General features: G+C 40.5%; 1 protein-coding gene and 1 pseudogene across 3 annotated transcripts in view; one reads left to right on the plus strand and one right to left on the minus strand.

The window, feature by feature from the left end:
• Window positions 1-3,483: 3,483 nt before the first annotated feature.
• On the plus strand, window positions 3,484-11,171 carry LOC129558841 (olfactory receptor 7D4-like; annotated as a pseudogene). Its single transcript, XR_016038098.1, has 2 exons — window positions 3,484-7,678; window positions 11,060-11,171. The product of XR_016038098.1 is annotated as an olfactory receptor 7D4-like (transcript).
• Window positions 11,172-11,892: 721 nt separating this feature from the next.
• Window positions 11,893-17,951, minus strand: part of LOC129559288 (uncharacterized) — a 37,017-nt gene continuing 30,958 nt past the window's right edge. The window contains exons 4-5 of one of the 2 annotated variants that reach the window (XM_055430891.2): window positions 17,419-17,501; window positions 11,893-16,948 (exon numbers count right to left, since the gene is read on the minus strand). In XM_055430891.2, coding sequence (XP_055286866.2) covers window positions 15,062-16,948; window positions 17,419-17,501 — 1,970 coding nt within the window. In that variant the 3' untranslated portion in view covers window positions 11,893-15,061. The remainder of the gene's footprint in view (window positions 16,949-17,418; window positions 17,502-17,951) is intronic. The other variant, XM_055430893.2, reaches the window with a different exon arrangement.

Here is a 17,951-nt window from a genome sequence, read left to right on the forward strand (position 1 = left end):
TATCGAGCTCATCTTTGCATGAAATGTTTCCTTGATATCTTTAATTTTCTTGAAAAGATCTCTTGTTTTTCCTATTCTGTTGTTTTCCTCTATTTCTTTGCATTGATTGCTGAGGAAGGCTTTCTTATCTCTCCTTGCTATTCTTTGGTCCTTAGCTTCCTTATTTAGTGAGAGGCTCTGTCCTGGCTGCTAACCACAGTAATTGCACTTACATTCCCTCAAACACATTTTAGACTGTAATTATGGCTATGATTGCTCTCCCCTGACCTATTTTTGGGATAAATTATGATAGCAAACATCCCAGTAATAAGCAGAATTACATTTCTAGAGTAAGGATTACTTGTTCACGATATATTATTCTTTTAAAATATATGTATGAGTGTACTCTAATTTTACTATTCTGTGTCTATATTCAGTTATATAGTGGGCTTGAAGGGTCCTTTTTGTGTGTTACAGTTGATACTTAATGGTCTTGGCCTTTATTACATATCTAACACTTTCGTGTGTTGAGCACCTATATGTGCCAGCACCATGTAAGTCACTGGAAACACAATGATGAGCAAAAATGTTCACAACCTCTGACCCACAAATAAATATAAAATTAGCGACATGAGAGTCACATCAAGAATAGTACAGGATACTTGACTTGTGGGCCTCACACTCTGTCCTCCTCACCCTCACCCTGTTCTCATCTCACTGGATGCTCACATCCCTTCCATTACCAAGCTCACCAATCCCAGGGCAACTGTGAATTCTGTTCTCTCAGGCCAAAATGCTTGCCCTTCCCTTATTTCCTCTGTTTATCAATTACCTGTCCCTCTTCTCAGAGCTCAGTATTCTTATTTCAGAGAGGTCTTTTTTCTATCCACCTCTCCAGACTAAATTTGCTCTCAATCTTTTTTTTTTTTCTCTTAATTGTATTCTTGGCAGCTGTTCACCTGACCCTGCCCATTCTCCCTCCTGAGTATACTGCTGCTGCTACGTCACTTCAGTCGTGTCCGACTCTGTGTGACCCCATAGACGGAAGCCCACCAGGCTTCCCTGTCCCTGGGATTCTCCAGGCAAGAACACTGGAGTGGGTTGCCATTTCCTTCTCCAATGTGTGAAAGTGGAAATTGAAAGTGAAGTCGCTCAGTCGTGTCCGACCCTCAGCGACCCCACGGACTGCAGCCTACCAGACTCCTCTGTCCATGGGATTCTCCAGGCGAGAGTACTGGAGTGGCTTGCCATTGCCTTCTCCGCCTGAGTATACTATTGTTTAGTAAATTCCCACTTTATTTAAAAAGACGTTACTTGCATTCTCTAGGTATAATAGTGCTGAGCATTTTTTTTTCTGTCAGGAGCTCGTAAGTATGCTTTTCTTAGTTTCTATGTTAATTTTCACAATCTATTTTGCCTGGGAACCTGGTTCTCAAGCAGCATCATATCTCACCCAGAACCTTTGCCCGGAACCTGTTCCTTCTGGCTCATCTCACTGTACTAATGTTACCTCAGGATGCATGCCTTGGGAAAGGGCCTGGTAGAACTTTTACAACCTTGAGGTAGTCTTTATATCTATTCTCAGCAGCCAGCTGAAAGGTATATAAAACTCTGCTAAAATTCATTACGTGGGCACTCTTCTGTCCTTTGCAGTGTCTTTGCTGGATGCTTTCTCTATCACTGTTACTTTAATAAACCTTGCTACACGATGTTCTGAGTGACTGAGCCTGTGTCTTTTGGTCCCAGAATGAAATCTTCTTTGGAGGCCACGAATCTGTTTGACACTGATCACCATGCTAGGCCATCATCTTGTTTGACTTTTTTATAGAAGCTTTGAACATTTTACATCAAAATTTTCTAAATAGTGATATATATTATATATTATGTATATTATATATATAATGTATATAATATGGCTGAACTGGTGATTAGCTGTGGCATTTGGGATCTTTAGTTGGGACATGCTAACTCTAAATTATGGCATATGGGATCTAGCTCCCCTGCCAAGGTTCCTTCTTGGTAACCTTCTGCACTGAAAGTGTGAAATCTCAACTACCAGGGAAATCCCCAGAACGATCTTTGATGGCTGCCCCTGTTTAAGGGGAGTAATGATCAGTGATACTCATGCAAGACAGATTTATTGTTAGACACTCACATTTATCAAATGCCTGCTATTTGTCACAAGAACCATGCTAGAAAAATTACATGCATCATCTCATTTAATTAACAGTCTTACAATGTAGGGGATATTTATTATTCCTGTTGTAGGGGTGAGGTATTTGCAGCTAAGACAGGTTAAGAAACTTTGTCAAGTTCACACAGACCTTAAGTTGGTGAAGCAAAATTCTATTCAAGGAGCTCTCACTCAAGATCCCATTATCTGAATGACATCTCTATACTTTGAAAAGTTACGTATCAAAAATATCAATAACTGTCATAAAAGTAATAGTAATAACAGCAGCCATCACTTCCTGGGATCCTCCTCTGCCACAAGGGTCTTTTTAATTCTCACAAAGAAGGTAATAACCATTCTTTTTTTTTTTGGTTAAACTGGACCTTGTGGCTTCCCATAGTGCTTTCTCAAGTTGCGGTGAGCAGGGACTACTCTTTTTTGTGGTGCTTAGGTTTCTCATTCTGGTAGCTTCTCTCATTGCAGAGCACAGGCTCTAGGTGCATGGGTTTGAGTAGTTGTGGCACATGGGCTTAGTTGCCTCATGGCGTCAGAATCTTCTGGACCAGGGATTGAACCTGTGTCCACTGTATTGGCAGGTGGATTCTACCCACTGTACTAGCAGGAAGTCCCGAGTAACCATACCGTTATTTAAAAAAAAAAAAGAAAATTTTAAAATTTTAAGCATTAACTGTCACAATAACAGGGAGGATCAAGGCATAGAATTAATTTTGTCTGAGTTGGGATACCATGTCTTAAAAACTATTATTAAACTATTTGAATGAAAGAGCTATAGAGATGTAAGAAGATTATCATTTAGCAATATTAAATGTCTTTAAACATTTTGCAACTGTCATATTATAAAAATCAGTTTATGTTCATAGCTTCATATAGAATTAGAACCAGTGACTAAACAAGTTCCTGCTGTACAGCACAGGGAACTAAAATTAATATCCTGAGATAAATCACTTAAATCACAATGGAAAGGAATATGAAAAAGAATATATATATGTATAATTCACTTATTCACTTTGCCACATAGCAGATATTAACATAAATTAACTATACTTTAATAAAAACAACAACAAAAGAATTAGAACTTGTGATAGGAGATAAAAATTTTTTCAGCTAAATATTTTAGCTGAAAAAACATTTTAAATGCAAAATGTCTACCATTTGACTGAGTGAATCACTATCACAAGAAGGATTAATAGAGGGTAAAGGATATCAACCAGAAGGTGGAATCATAACTGATAACTAGCTGAGTTGCCACTTGGCTATTAGGTGAAACTTCCATTTGTCTCATTCCCCAGCAGACACACAGCTACGTGGGAGCAGGAAACCATATGGGAGAATCAGTTTCTCCTCCTGGACCTCTCAGGTGATCCTAAACTCCAGCCCCTCCTCTTTGGAGTGTTACCATCCATGTACCTGGTCACTGTGTTTGGGAACCTGCTCATCATCCTGGCCATCAGCTCTGACTCCCACCTCCACACCCTCATGTACTTCTTCCTCTCCCACCAGTCCTTTGTTGACATATGCTATGTCTCCAACACTGTCCCCAAGATGCTTGTGAACATTCAGTCACAGAACAAAGACATCTACACAGGATGTTTCACTCAGGTTTATTTTTTAAAATGATTTTTGCAGGAATGGATGGTCTTCTGACTGGAATGGCCTATGGTTGGTGTGTGGCCATCTGCCAACCCCTGCACTAGATGGTCATCATGAACCCATGTGTCTGTTGCCTCCTGGTTCTTCTGATGTGTTGGTTCATCATTTTCTGGTTGCTCTGATTCATATTCTGTTGAGGTGACCTTCTGTACTGGCAATGAAATTCCACATTTCTTCTGTGAACTGGCTCAGATTATCAAGGTGGCTTGCTCTAACACCTTCATCAATAACATCTGCTTGTATGTGGTCACTGCCCTGCTGGGTGTGTTTCCCCTCACTGGAATCCTAAATCGTCTCTTCTTTAATGAGAATGTCCTTTGCAGCAGGAAAACATAAAGCTTTTTCCGCCTGTGGGTCTCATCTCTCTGTGGTCTCCTTGTACTATGGGACAAGCCTTGGGGTTTATTTCAGTTCTGATATGACCCATTCTTCCCAGAGAAGCTCTATTGCTTTTGTGATGTACACTGTGGTCACCCCTATGCTGAATCCCTTCATCTACAGCTTGAGGAACAGGGATGTGAAGGGGGCTCTGGGAAGGTCCCTCAGCCAAGGTGCTCCTTGTCTGTGTTGGGTCACTGGCCTCAGAACTAAACGGACATCACGAGGCTCAAAGACACACTGTGAAGTTAAATATCTTCATCCTTTTTTGACCCTAAAAGACGTGCTTCATTTCTTCTGTTCTCAAAGCCCCTGACATTTATTTGTTGTTGTATCAGTTTCTCCTCAACACCCTCATCAGTAATTCCTTCTTTTCTTTCCTATTTACAGATCACACATTTCTATCCTGAACCAGCTTTCTTAGAGCCATTCCAGTGATTTCCAACATTAGATCTGAAGCACTTACATCAAATGTGGCATAGTTTCCCCACAATTATCCTCTCAAATGTTGATATTTGTCTCCTTAATTTGTTTTTTCTGTAAAAGAATAGGAATGAAAATCACACAATACTGATAATTAGCTACACACATCAAGACTGTTCTTATTTTTTTATGTGTTGTTTTTCAGTTGCTTATCATGTCCAATTATTTGTGATCCCATGGACTGCAGCACACCAGTCTTCCCTGTCCTTCACTATCTTCCAGAGTTTGCTTAAACTCATGTTTATTGAGTTATGATGCTATCCAACCATCTCATCCTGTTGCTCCCTTCTCCTCTTCCCAGCATCAGTGTGTCTTCTAGAGTCATCTCTTCTCATCAGATTGTCAAAGTATTGGAGCATCATCATCAGTCCTTCCAATGAATATTCAAGGTTGATTTCCTTTAGGATTGACTGGTTTGGTCTTGCTGTCCAAGGGACTCTCAAGAGTCTTCTCCAGCACCACAGTTCAAAAGCATCAATTCTTTGGGGCTCAGCCTTCTTTATGGTCCAACTCACATCCACACGACTACTAGAAAAACCACAGCTTTGACTAGACAGACCTTGGTCAGCAAAGTGATGTCTCTGCTTTTTAATATGCTGTCTAGGTTTGTCATAGCTTTTCTACCAAGGAGCAAGCATTTTAATTTCATGGATGCAGTGATCCTTTGCAGTGATTTTGGAGCCCAACAAAATAAAGTTTGTCGCTGTTTCCATTTCCCCTCTATCTATTTGCAATACACAGTAATAGCCATAATAATATTGCTCTGTAATAAGGCATGCTGAATACAAAGGTAATACTTTTCAATTCACCTGGAGATAGTCCAGAAAATTTTTTAAAAATATATTTAACAGGTTTATTGAAGGATCATTTATATATCATGAAACCTTTAATACAATCTAGTTTTAGAACATTACCCTAGAAAGTTCCCTTGTGCCCACAGAAAAAACTTGGTGTGGTGTACACTGGAACTTTCTGTATTTTTATTTTCTTGGGCAAATCTGAACTGTTTCAAAAATTAGAAGTTATTTAAATAAAAAAAGTGGCACTGTAACTTTCCATCAATGTCAAATACCAAAGACATAAAATTCATTCTGTCCTATTAGATGTCAGGAAAGTTCTAACTCTGGGAGGTGAGTGTGTGGAAGGGTACAGTAGGGGACAATGGGGGTGGTAGTAACATTCTTTGTTTTGGTCTGTGTGCTGGTCACATGAGGCTGTTCCACAGTGAAAATGTATGGAGGTAAACACTCGTGTACTTTCTGTATGTAGTAGTTTATTTCAATAAAAAGTTAAAAGCAAATCTGTTAGGAATATAGGAGGTAGATAATAAACTAATGATTTCAAAAGTGTTATGGGAAAAGTGAAGCAGGCAAGGAAAAAAGAGACACACGCACAATGGCAAAGTACTCTGGGGCAAATAATGGCAGAAAAGGAAAATAAATATTATACCTTTTTACCAAAAAATATTAGAAAAACAATGTTATGACCCCTCACCTCCACCCAAAACCCTTTGAATAAATTTTAACTACTGGGCAACTTCAAGAATGTTTTGGTTGAGACCATTCAATTGAAATAGGTCTGCTCTCTCACCACTCACCTTTGTAGATGGGAAGTAGCAAGTCAGACTTTCTCCAAAATCTGTGTATTGTATGGGTCTCTATAGATGTGTGTCTTCTCAGAGAACCACCACTGGGAATTCAGTCTTCAACAAAATAAAAAACCAAAGAGCAGTCTAAAGTGGTCATCTCCAAAGGTATTAGAATGACAAAGGTGGAAAGTTCCATAGTTCTTATGTGTGAACAAAACCCACCATCATGATAACACCACAGATGAGAAGTATAAAGCCTGAAACCATATACATCAAGTCTGTGAGTCTCGCATTAGGATCTGCATTCTTTTGGAAAGACTTCGTGTGTCCTTTGTTAACTGTGAAGTCACACACAGACACACACAAACAGCTATCTATTTCCTAGTAGAGATTCTGTTTAATACCACATTCCTCAAACTGGGAAACCTTGTACAGAACAAGGTCAGACATCTGTTTATTTTCCTGCTGACTGCATAGGATGTTTACTTTTTGTTGTTGAGATTTATTTCATGTACAATGAAATGCTCATTTAAGAATTCAGGCAATGAGTTTTGAAAACTGCACATACTTGAGTAAACACCAGCTACAAAAAAATACAGAACATAATCTTCCCCCGAAACCAACTGCCTGTTCCAGTCCATTCCCCTCACCTCCATCCCCAGACAAGCACTTTCTAAGTTACTAGAGACAGTATTCAGTACACATGTATTAAACCCTTACTTACTGTCACGAATGTCCTGATTATCCCCTATTGCTTGGAGAAACATTATGGGGAGAAAGATGATTAAGTCCCCCTATGGAACAATGTACTGTCTCTTTTATTTCTGTCAAACATTCCTTTATATGGCTTATAGAAATATTAAGTGGAGACACATCTAACCTTTCCTATTTTGAAGGACTGGAATGTTTTACCCAATTAATCCTGTATGTAGAAATGCTTTAAAGTCTATTGTCTCATTAGGATCTCCTTTTGAGAGTTTCTGCACATCATGGGTATTTTCTGTATCTTTTGATTACCAATGGCATAGAACCTTGCACAGAGGAACCCAGTGACTTGTGACTAACAAATACTGCATTTCTTCTCACGAGTATTTTTTTTTTAAATTTTTCTATCGAAGGATAATTGCTTTACAGAATTTTTGTTTTCTGTCAAACCTCAACATGAATCAGCCATATCCCTTCCCTTTTGAACCTCTCTCCCATCTCCCTCATCCCACCCCTCTAGGTTGATATAGAGACCCTGTTTGAATTTCCTGAGACATAGAGCAAATTCCCATTGGTTATCTTCTCATGATTATTAAAGGATACCTGCTGCTGTTGCTGCTAAGTCGCTTCAGTTGTGTCCAACTCTGTGCGACCCCATAGATGGCACCCCACCAGGCTCCCCCATCCCTGGGATTCTCCAGGTAAGAACACTGGAGTGGGTTGCCATTTCTTTCTCCAGTGCATGAAAGTGAAAAGTGAGAGGGAAGTCGCTCAGTCGTGTCCAACTCTTAGTTACCCCATGGACTGCAGCCCACCAGGCTCCTCTGTCCATGGGATTTTCCAGGCAAGAGTCCTGGAGTGGGGTGCCACTGCCTTCTCCAAAGGATACCTAAATATTGCAAAATCACTAACTCTTACGTTGCTTGATGTAATACAGTCCCCTGTGGCATGTAATAAACATCCATGTAGAGGCAAACACAGAAAACAGTAACATAAATTTAAAATGCTCTAGTGCTATAGAGAGCTTCCCTGGTGGCTTTATATCCAACTGAAGGAGTTTCCATAGGTCAAAACTCCAATTTGTACTTTTACCCAAGTCCCTATGAATACCACCCCTGTGCATTTCCAAATCATGGTGTTCAAAAGGGCCAAGTCTAATATATAGTTCCAACTCCATAACTTAACTAGAGGAATTTATTTCATAAAGACCGAGATAGAAAGTACAACGGTGGTTACCAGAAACAGAGTAAGGGACAACAACAAGTTATTATTTAATAAGTACCAAGTAGCAATTTGGGGTGATGAAAAACACTTCGAGATGGATGGTGGCAATGGTTGCACAACAATAAGAATATACTTGGGAATTCCCTGGTAGTCCAGTGGTAAGGACTCTGTGTTTTCATTCCCAGGGCCCAGGTTTAATCTCTAGTTGGGGAGCTAACATTCCACTAGCCTCATAGCAGCCACACCTACCCAACAATGGCTGGAAGAAGCACAAGCTGGAATCAAGATTGCCGGGAGAAATATCAATAACCTCAGATATGCAGATGACACTACCTTTATGGCAGAAAGTGAAGAGGAGCTCAAAAGCCTCTTGATGAAAGTGAAAGAGGAGAGTGAAAAGGTTGGCTTGAAGCTCAACATTCAGAAAACAAAGATCATGGCATCTGGTCCCATCACTTCATGGGAAATAGATGGAAAAACAGTGGAAACAGTGTCAGACTTTATTTTCTTGGGCTCCAAAATCACTGCAGATGGTGATTGCAGCCATGAAATTAAAAGACGCTTGCTCCTTGGAAGGAAAGTTATGACCAACCTTGATAGTATATTAAAAAGCAGAGACATTACTTTGCCAACCAAGGTCAATCTAGTCAACGCAATGGTTTTTCCTGTGGTCATGTATGGATGTGAGAGTTGGACTGTGAAGAAAGCTGATCGCCGAAGAATCGATGCTTTTGAACTGTGGTGTTGGAGAAGACTCTTGAGAGTCCCTTATACTGCAAGGAGATCCAACCAGTCCATTCTAAAGGAGATCAATCCTGGATGTTCATTGGAGGGATTGATGCTAAAGCTGAAACTGTAATACTTTGGCCACCTCATGCGACGAGTTGACTCACTGGAAAAGACTCTGATGCTGGGAAAGGTTGGGGGCGGGAGGAGAAGGGGACGACGGAGAATGAGATGGCTGGATGGCATCACCGACTCTGTGGACATGAGTTTGAGTGTACTCCGGGAGTTGGTGATGGACAGGGAGGCCTGGCGTGCTGTGATTCATGGGGTCGCGGAGAGTTGGACACGACTGAGCGACTGAACTGAACTGAATGCATACTTAACAATGGTTAACACAGTAAATTTTACATGATGTACATCTTACAGTAGTAGAAAATTGTGAGTAGGGAATTAATAACTAGTATTTAATGGATCCTCCAGAAATAACACATCTAGGGAAAAAAGTTTTAAAACCACCTTGATTGGCAGTGCCTCTCTTAGAGACTCAGTTGTATAAAATATCTGTGCAGAGGACCCTAAAGTGCTAGAGGTTTCAGTTCAGTTCAGTTCAGTTGTTCAGTCGTGTCCCATGAATCACAGCACGCCTCCCTGTCCATCACCAACTCCAGGAGTTTACCCAAAGTGATGTCCATCCAGTCGGTGATGCCATCCAGCCATCTCATCCTCTGTCGTCCCCTTCTCCTCCTGCCCCCAATCCCTCTCAGCATCAGGGTCTTTTCCAATGAGTCAACTCTTTGCATGAGGTGGCCAAAGTATTGGAGTTTCAGCTTCAGCGTCAGTCCTTCCAATGAATACCCAGGACTGATCTCCTTTAGGATGGACTGGTTGGATCTCCTTGCAGTCCAAGGGACTCTCAAGAGTCTTCTCCAACACCACAGTTCAAAAGCATCAATTCTTTGGTGATCAGCTTTCTTCACAGTCCAACTCTCACACCATACATGACCACTGGAAAAACCTTGACTAGATGGACCTTGGTTGGCAAAGTAATGTCTCTGCTTTTTAATATGCTGTCTGAAGTGAAGTTGCTCAGTCTTGTCCGACTCTTTGCAACACCATGGACTGTAGCCCACCAGGCTCCTCCATCCATGGAATTTTCTAGGCAAGAGTACTGGAGTGGGTTGCTGTTTCCTTCTCCAGGGGATCTTGCTGTCTAGGTTGGTCATAACTTTCCTTCCAAGGAGTAAGCATCTTTTAATTTCATGGCTGCAATCACCATCTGCAGTGATTTTGGAGCCCCCCCCCCCAAATAAAGTCTGACACTGTTTCCCCATCTATTTGCCATGAAGTGATGGGACCAGATGCCATGATCTTTGTTTTCTGAATGTTGAGCTTCAAGCCAACTTTTTCTCTCTCCTCTTTCACTTTCATCAAGAGGCTTTTGAGTTCCTCTTCACTTTCTGCCATAAGGGTGGTGTCATCTGCCTATCTGAGGTTATTGATATTTCTCCCAGCAATCTTGATTCCAGCTTGTGCTTCTTCCAGCCCAGCATTTCTCATGATGTACTCTGCATATGTTAAATAAGCAGGGTGACAATATACAACTTTGACATACTCCTTTTCCTATTTGGAACCAGTCTGTTGTTCCATGTCCAGTTCTAACCATTTCTTCCTGACCTGCATATAGGTTTCTCAAGAGGCAGGTCAAGTGGTTTGGTGTTCCCATCTCTTTCAGAATTTTCCAGTTTATTGTGATCCACACAGTCAAAGGCTTTGGCATATAATAATAAATAAAGCAGAAAAATATTCTTCTGGAACTCTCTTGCTTTTTCCATGATCCAGCGGATGTTGGCAACTTGATCTCTGGTTCCTCTGCCTTTTCTAAAACCAGCTTGAACATCTGGAAGTTCACGGTTCACGTATTGCCAAAGCCTGGTTTGAAGAATTTTGAGCATTACTTTACTTAGCGTGTGAGATGAGTGCAATTGTGCGGTAGTTTGAGCATTCTTTGGCACTGCCTTTCTTTGGGATTGGAATGAAAACTGACCTTCAGCTGTTTATCTAAAATGGTATTTTAAATGAATTAGTAAACCAAAACTCAGATTGTTAGAAAATGTTATTTTTTTAAAAAACAGAGTTGGACTGTGAAGAAGGCTGATATCGCCGAAGAATTGATGCTTTTGAACTGTGGTGTTGGAGAAGACTCTTGAGAATCCCTTGTACTGCAAGGAGATCCAACCAGTCCATTCTAAAGGAGATCAATCCTGGGTGTTCATTGGAAGGACTGATGCTAAAGCTGAAACTGCAATACTTTGGCCACCTCATGCGACGAGTTGACTCACTGGAAAAGACTCATGCTGGGAAAGGTTGGGGGCGGGAGGAGAAGGGGACGACTGAGAATGAGATGGCTGGATGGCATCACCGACTCTGTGGACATGAGTTTGGGTGAACTCCGGGAGTTGGTGATGGACAGGGAGGCCTGGCGTGCTGTGATTCATGGGGTTGCGGAGAGTCGGACACGACTGAGTGACTGAACTGAACTGAAGTCAGATTGTAAATGGAGAAATGTAGAGTATGAAAATAGAGAATATAAAGAAACTGGTTAGCTGGTTATTTCAAAGACTTAATACACTGAACAAAACATCTCACACAAAACATTATTTTTTGTGTGTGATGCACTGGGACTTCAAGGTTGTAAGGGGTTTTTCTCCGGTTGGGGTGCAATAGCTTAGTTGCCTCACTGCCTGTGAGATGCTTGTTTCCCACCCAGAGAATGGATCTGTGTCTCCTGAATCTCCTGCATTGCAAGGTGGATTCTTAACCACTGGACCACCAGGGAAGTCACACAAAACAGTATTTTAAAATACCCACATGCAAGGTCACTTCTGTAGGCAGCCTGCTGGGGGAAGTCAGTAGTCTCACAAGTACAGATGCCTCAGTCATACAAAAACAGGAATTCCCTGTTCATAGGCAGGTACCAGAGGGTGGGTCAAATGCAGTGGGTCATGCAAGGACAGTAGTGGACAGACATCACTGACAGTAAGTGCTGGTGGGAAAAGGTGAACTTTATTTAAAAAATGGTTTTTAAATTGGAGAGTAATTGCTTTACAATGTTGTGTCGGTTTCTGCCATACAACATGAATCAGCCATAAGAATACCTATGTACCCTCCTTCTTGACCCTCCAAGCACACAATCCTACCCCTCAGAACCAGGCTGAGCTCCTTGTGTTGTACAGCAACTTCCCATTAGCTGTCTATTGTACACAGGGTAGTGTATATATGTCAGTGAGTGAGTTGCTCAGTAGTGTCCAAGAGATTTTCCAAGTTGCTCAGTTGTGTCCAACTCTTTGGGACCCCATGGACTATGGCCCACCAGGCTCTTCTGTCCCTGGAATTCTCTGGGCAAGGATATTGGAGTGGGTAGTTGTTCCCTTCACCAGGGGATTTTCCCAACTCAGGGATCAAACCCAGGTCTCCCGTGTTACAAGCGGATTTAAATACCGCTCTCTTAATTTGCCCCACCTCCTCCCTTTCAGCCTAGGTCCAAAAGTCTGTTCTCCAGGTCTGCATTTCTATGGCTTCCCTGCAAATAGGTTCATAAATATAATTTTTTAGGTTCCATACGTATGTTTTTGGAGAAGGAAATGGCAACCCATTCCAGTATTCCTGCCTGGAAAATCCTATGGACAGAGAGCTGGGCAGGTGACAGTCCATGGGTTCACAGGAGTCAGACATGACTTGACAACTAAACCACATACATATGTATTAATATGCAATCTTTGTTTTTCTCTTTTTGACTTACTTCACTCTGTGTAACAGGCTCTAGGTTCATCCAACTCACCAGAACTGACTCAAGAATGTTGCTTGTATTGGTGATTAATATTCAGTTGTATATATGTACCACAACTTTATCCATTCATCCGTCAATGAACATAAAGCTTGCTTCCTTGTCCTATTCACTGCAAACTGTGCTGCAATGAACACTGGGGTACATGTGTCATTTTTAATTATGGTTTTCTCATAGTACATGCTCAGCAGTGGGATGCTGAGTCATGTTAGTTTTAGTCCTAGTTTTTAAAGAAATCGCCATACTGTTCTTCATAGTGAATGTATCAACTTACATTCCCACCAATAATATAAGAAGGTTTCCTTTTCTCCACACCTTCTCCAGCATTTACTGTTTTTAGATCTTTTGATGACGGGCATTCTGACCAATGTGAGATGATACCTCATTGTAGATTTCATTTGTATTTCACTCATAATCAGTGATGTGGAGCATCTTTTCATGTGTTTGGGGGTCACCTCTATGTCTTTACAGAATGTCTGTGTAGGTCTTCTGATTTTTTTTGACTGGGTTGTTTGTTTCTCTGGTATCTGATCTGCCTAAGCTGCTTATATATTCTGTAGATTAATCCTTTTTTCAGTTGTTTCACTCCCCTTCTGAAGGTTGTCTTTTCGTTTTGTTTATAGCTTCCTTTCATGTGCTAAAACATTTAATTAGGTCCCACTTGTTTATTTTGTTTTTATTTCTATTACACTAGGAGGTGGGTCAAAGAGAGAATGCTGTCATTTATGTCAAAGAGTGTTCTGTCTATATTTTCCTCTAAGAATATTATAGATTCTGGCCTTACATTTAGGTCTTTAATCCATTAAAAATTTTGTGTGTGTATGGTGTTAGGAAGTGTTCTAATTTCATTCTTTTACATGAGGCTGTCCAGTTTTTCCAGTACCACTTTTAAAAGAGGCTATCTTTTCTCCATTGTATATTCTTGCCGCCTTTGTCCAAGAAAAGGTGCCCACAGGTGTGTGGGTTTACCTCTGGGCTTTATATCTTTTACCACTAGTCTATGTTTCTGTGCCAGGACCATACTGTCTTAATGATTGTAGCTTTGTAGTATAGTCTGAAGTCATGAAGGTTGATTGCTCCACCTCCACTCTTTCTCAAGACTGCTTTGGCTATTTGGGGTCTTTTGTGTTTCCAGACAAATTAAAAATAATTTTTTTTCTAGTTCTGTGAAAAATGTCATCAGTATTACACTGAATCTGTAGATATCACTGGATAGTACAGTCATTTTCAGAATATGGATTCTTCTAATAACAACATAATACATGTCTCCAACTGTTTCTGTTACCTTTGATTTCTTTCATCAGTATAATTTTCTGTACAGAGATCTTTTGTCTGCTTAGGTAGATTTATTCCTTGGTATTTTATTCTTTGTGTTGCGATGGTGATGGAATTGTTTCCTTAGTATCTCTTATTTTTCAATGTTAGTGTACAAGAATGCAAGGGATTTCCACACATTATTTATTCCAATTTTGCTAAATTAACTGATTAGCTCTGATTTTCTGGTGGCATCTTCAGAGTTTTATACGTATAGTATTATGTTGACAAAAAGAAAGGTGAGTCTTGACACACATCAGCCTGCAAGAAGTATTTCAAGGAAGAAGCCCCAACAAGACAGTGCTCTGTATTCCCAGCTCAGGGGAGCCTAGTAGCTCCTGGAACTCCCCTTGTAGATATCTGGGCTCCAATCTACCTGGCTGGTGCAAAGGCATCACCTTGTCTTTCATGCCACTGCAGGAACCTGGTGTGCAGGAGTCACCATGGGTTGAACTGTGTGTGTGTTTTATGATCAAGAACTCTAGGCTTTGCTCTAGAGACAAGACATGATAGATTCAGGCAGAAGGAAATCCTTAACTAGTCTCCTTACTTTTTCCATTACTACTGAGATACAAATGATAAAACTGATCCCCATATTCCTGAAGTTTATGGTGTTTCTCCACTGTGAATACACTAGTGAATGGTAAAGGGTGAAGAATTGGTGAATCAATCCTTTCCCATGTTTATTACCCTCAAAAGGATTCTCTCCTGTGTTGATTTTGAAAATGTTTAGTAGGGGACCTCCTTGGTTCTCCAGTGGTTAAGGCTCTACCTTCCAATACAAGGGGCACGTGTTAAATCTCCAGTCAGAGAACTAAGGTTTCATATGCTGCACAGTGCAGCCAAATATTAAAAACAAAATGTTAAGACAGGAGACAGGAGTAATCAGAAGGGCTTTCCCACATATCATGTTCCAATGGCTTCTCTCCCAATGTCATTGTACATAGGAAGTAAGTATTGAGGAATATAAAAAGGTTTACCCATGTTCCTTACAAGAATATGGTTTCTCTCCAGTGTGCCTTCGCTTGTGCATGGTAACAGACAAAGGAGTGGTAAATGTTTTCCCACATATGTTGCACTCAAAAGGCTTCTCTCCAGTGTGAGTTCTAAAATGTTTAGTAAGACAAGAGGAAACAGCAAAGGCCTTCCCACACTTGTCACACTTAAAAGGCTTCTCTCCAGTGTGAGTTCTAAAGTGTTTAGTAAGACATGAGGAGTCAGCAAAGGCCTTCCCACATTTGTCACACTTATAAGGCTTCTCTCCAGTGTGTGTTGTCATATGTTGAGTAAGGCCTGAGGCTCGAGTGAAGGTTTTCCCACATTTTTCACATTTAGCAGTCTTCTCTCCAGTATGAGATTGTAAATGTCTACGAAGAATAGAAGAAAACCCAAAGCCTTTCCCACAAGTGTCACACTTATAAGGCTTCTCTCCAGTGTGTATTCTCATATGCCGAGAAAGGTATGAGGATTGACTGAAGGTTTTCCCACATGTGTCACATTTAAACGGCTTTTCTCCAGTGTGAGTTTTCTTATGTTGAGAAAGGCCTGAGGATTGAACGAAGGTTTTCCCACATGTGTCACACTTAAAAGGCTTCTCTCCAGTGTGAGTTCTGAAATGGTTACTAAGATATGAGTAAGCAGCAAAGGCCTTCCCACATTTGTCACACTTAAAAGGCTTCTCTCCAGTGTGTGTTCTCATATGCTGAGTAAGGTATGAGGTTTGAGTAAAAGTTGTCCCACATATGTCACACCTAAGAGGCTTTTCTCCAGTGTGTATTTTCATATGTTTAGTAAGGCATGAGGATTGAGTGAAGGTTTTCCCACATGTGTCACACTTAAAAGGCTTCTCTCCAGTGTGAGTGTTCATGTGTTCAATAAGGCGAGAGGAACCAGTGAAGGTTTTCCCACATTGTTGACATTTGTATAGTTTTATTCCAGTGTGAATTTGACTGTGAACATGAAGGTGTGAGGATGACCCAAAGGCTTTCCCACATTCCCTACATTTATACAGCTGCTCTCCAGTGTGAGTTTTCGTATGTCCAGTGAGGTCCGAGGGTCGATGGAAGTCTTTCCCACATACCTTACACTTACAGGGCTGGTCTCTAGTGTGAGTTTTCATAAGTCCAGTGAGGTTTGAGGATTGAGAGAAGTCTTTCCCACATTCCTTACATTTGTAGGGTTTTATTCCAGTGTGAATTCGACTGTGAACTTGAAGGTATGAGGAGGATACAAATGCTTTCCCACATCTCTTACATTTGTAGGGTTTTATTCCAGTGTGAATTCGTATGTGAATGCGTAGGTATGAAGATGATCCAAAGGCTTTCCCACATGTGTCACACTGAAAAGGCTTCTTTCCAGTGTGTGTTTTTATATGTCGTCTAAGGCTTAGGGTTGCATCGGAGACTTTTCCAGAATCCTCATATATGTAATGTTTGTTAGCTGTGTGAGTTGGTACATGTGCGTGGAAGCTTGTTGACTGAATGGAAGCTCTTCCACATTCATTCCAATTGTCGTGTCTTTTTTTCTTCTGAGCTCTCACTTGTGCCTGAAGAAAAGACCCATTAGCAAAGGATCGCCCACAATCTCTGTGTTCTAAGGCTTTCTCTTGTATGCTAGATTGCCAGTACACAGTATCTGGACTCAGCCTGATGGCTTTTCCACACTGATTAAACATGGAACATTTTTCTCCAGTAAAGGATTTGTTGTGCAGAGTAAGGAAGCTTTTCCCATAATGATTATATTCATAAGAATTGCCTCCATTTTCAGTTCTCCTGTGTATACTAAGGTACGAGTAGTCACTGTCACTGAAGTCTTTCCAGCTGTGCTCACAGTCATACAGTTCCTGTCCATTGTGGCTTTGTGTCTGTGGAGAAATGGATGGATGATGATTCAAAGATCTCTCAGATTCATTAACTGATCCTACCCATCTCAAAACAGAAACATCACTACAGAGAAGATGATTTTTACCATCTTTGTTACATTCATACACTTCCTGCCCTGTTGATTTCTTTAAAGTTAAATGATGAAATCTTTTTGACGCAATCAGGTGCCATATACTGTAATTGTAAAACTGTTCACTACAATTTCATTGAATTATTCTTAAAGTTCATTGTCTAATTATATACATGGGAATGATTCCTTGTGGGAAGGAACTATTTTGAACCTTGGGTTAGGATATTCCCAAATTGATCATAATCAGAATTTGTTGATAGACACTGCTATCTGAGGTGAATGCCACTCAAATATCTATCACTAATGTTCATGCTGTATGGAAATCCTAAGTAACTAAAAGGAAAATAAGTATTTTTTATGAATGAAACTTACTGATCTTACCATTTGTACCCTATTTGATGTTTTTTCCGGAAAAATATCCTTCTGAATTCCCAAGTCATTGGATATAAATTGCATTTCCCATTCTAAAGTAAGAGAATAACAAATTTAAGACTTTGCAAAAAGAAGTGGATGTTAAAGGGGTTAAAAACAATAAGGCTCATCTATAAAAGTTTCCAATTTAACATATCTTTTAAAAAGGCAAGGACATGAGGAATTTGACTATGACAAAAATTAAGCAAGAATATATATGTATGTACTAACCAAGTCTATGGAGAATTAAATGGAAGAAAAAATAATATTATTAGGGAAAGTTCTGGACAAAGAATATACATCAACATGATAAAACTAAGGGACTTTACTGGTGGTCCAGTGATTAAGAATCTGCCTACCAATGCAGGGGACACACGTGAGATCTCTTGTCCTGAAACTAATGCGGCATGTGCTGTAGAAGAGCCAAGGCTGTGTGCTACAACTGAGCCTGCACTGTAGAGCCCAAGTGACACAACTAGTGAGTCTGGAGGCCCTAGAGCTCA

Source organism: Moschus berezovskii, chromosome 8 (assembly GCF_049115385.1).
Source record: "Moschus berezovskii isolate FMDL1 chromosome 8, NW_MosBer_1.0, whole genome shotgun sequence".
Lineage (NCBI taxonomy): Eukaryota > Metazoa > Chordata > Mammalia > Artiodactyla > Moschidae > Moschus > Moschus berezovskii.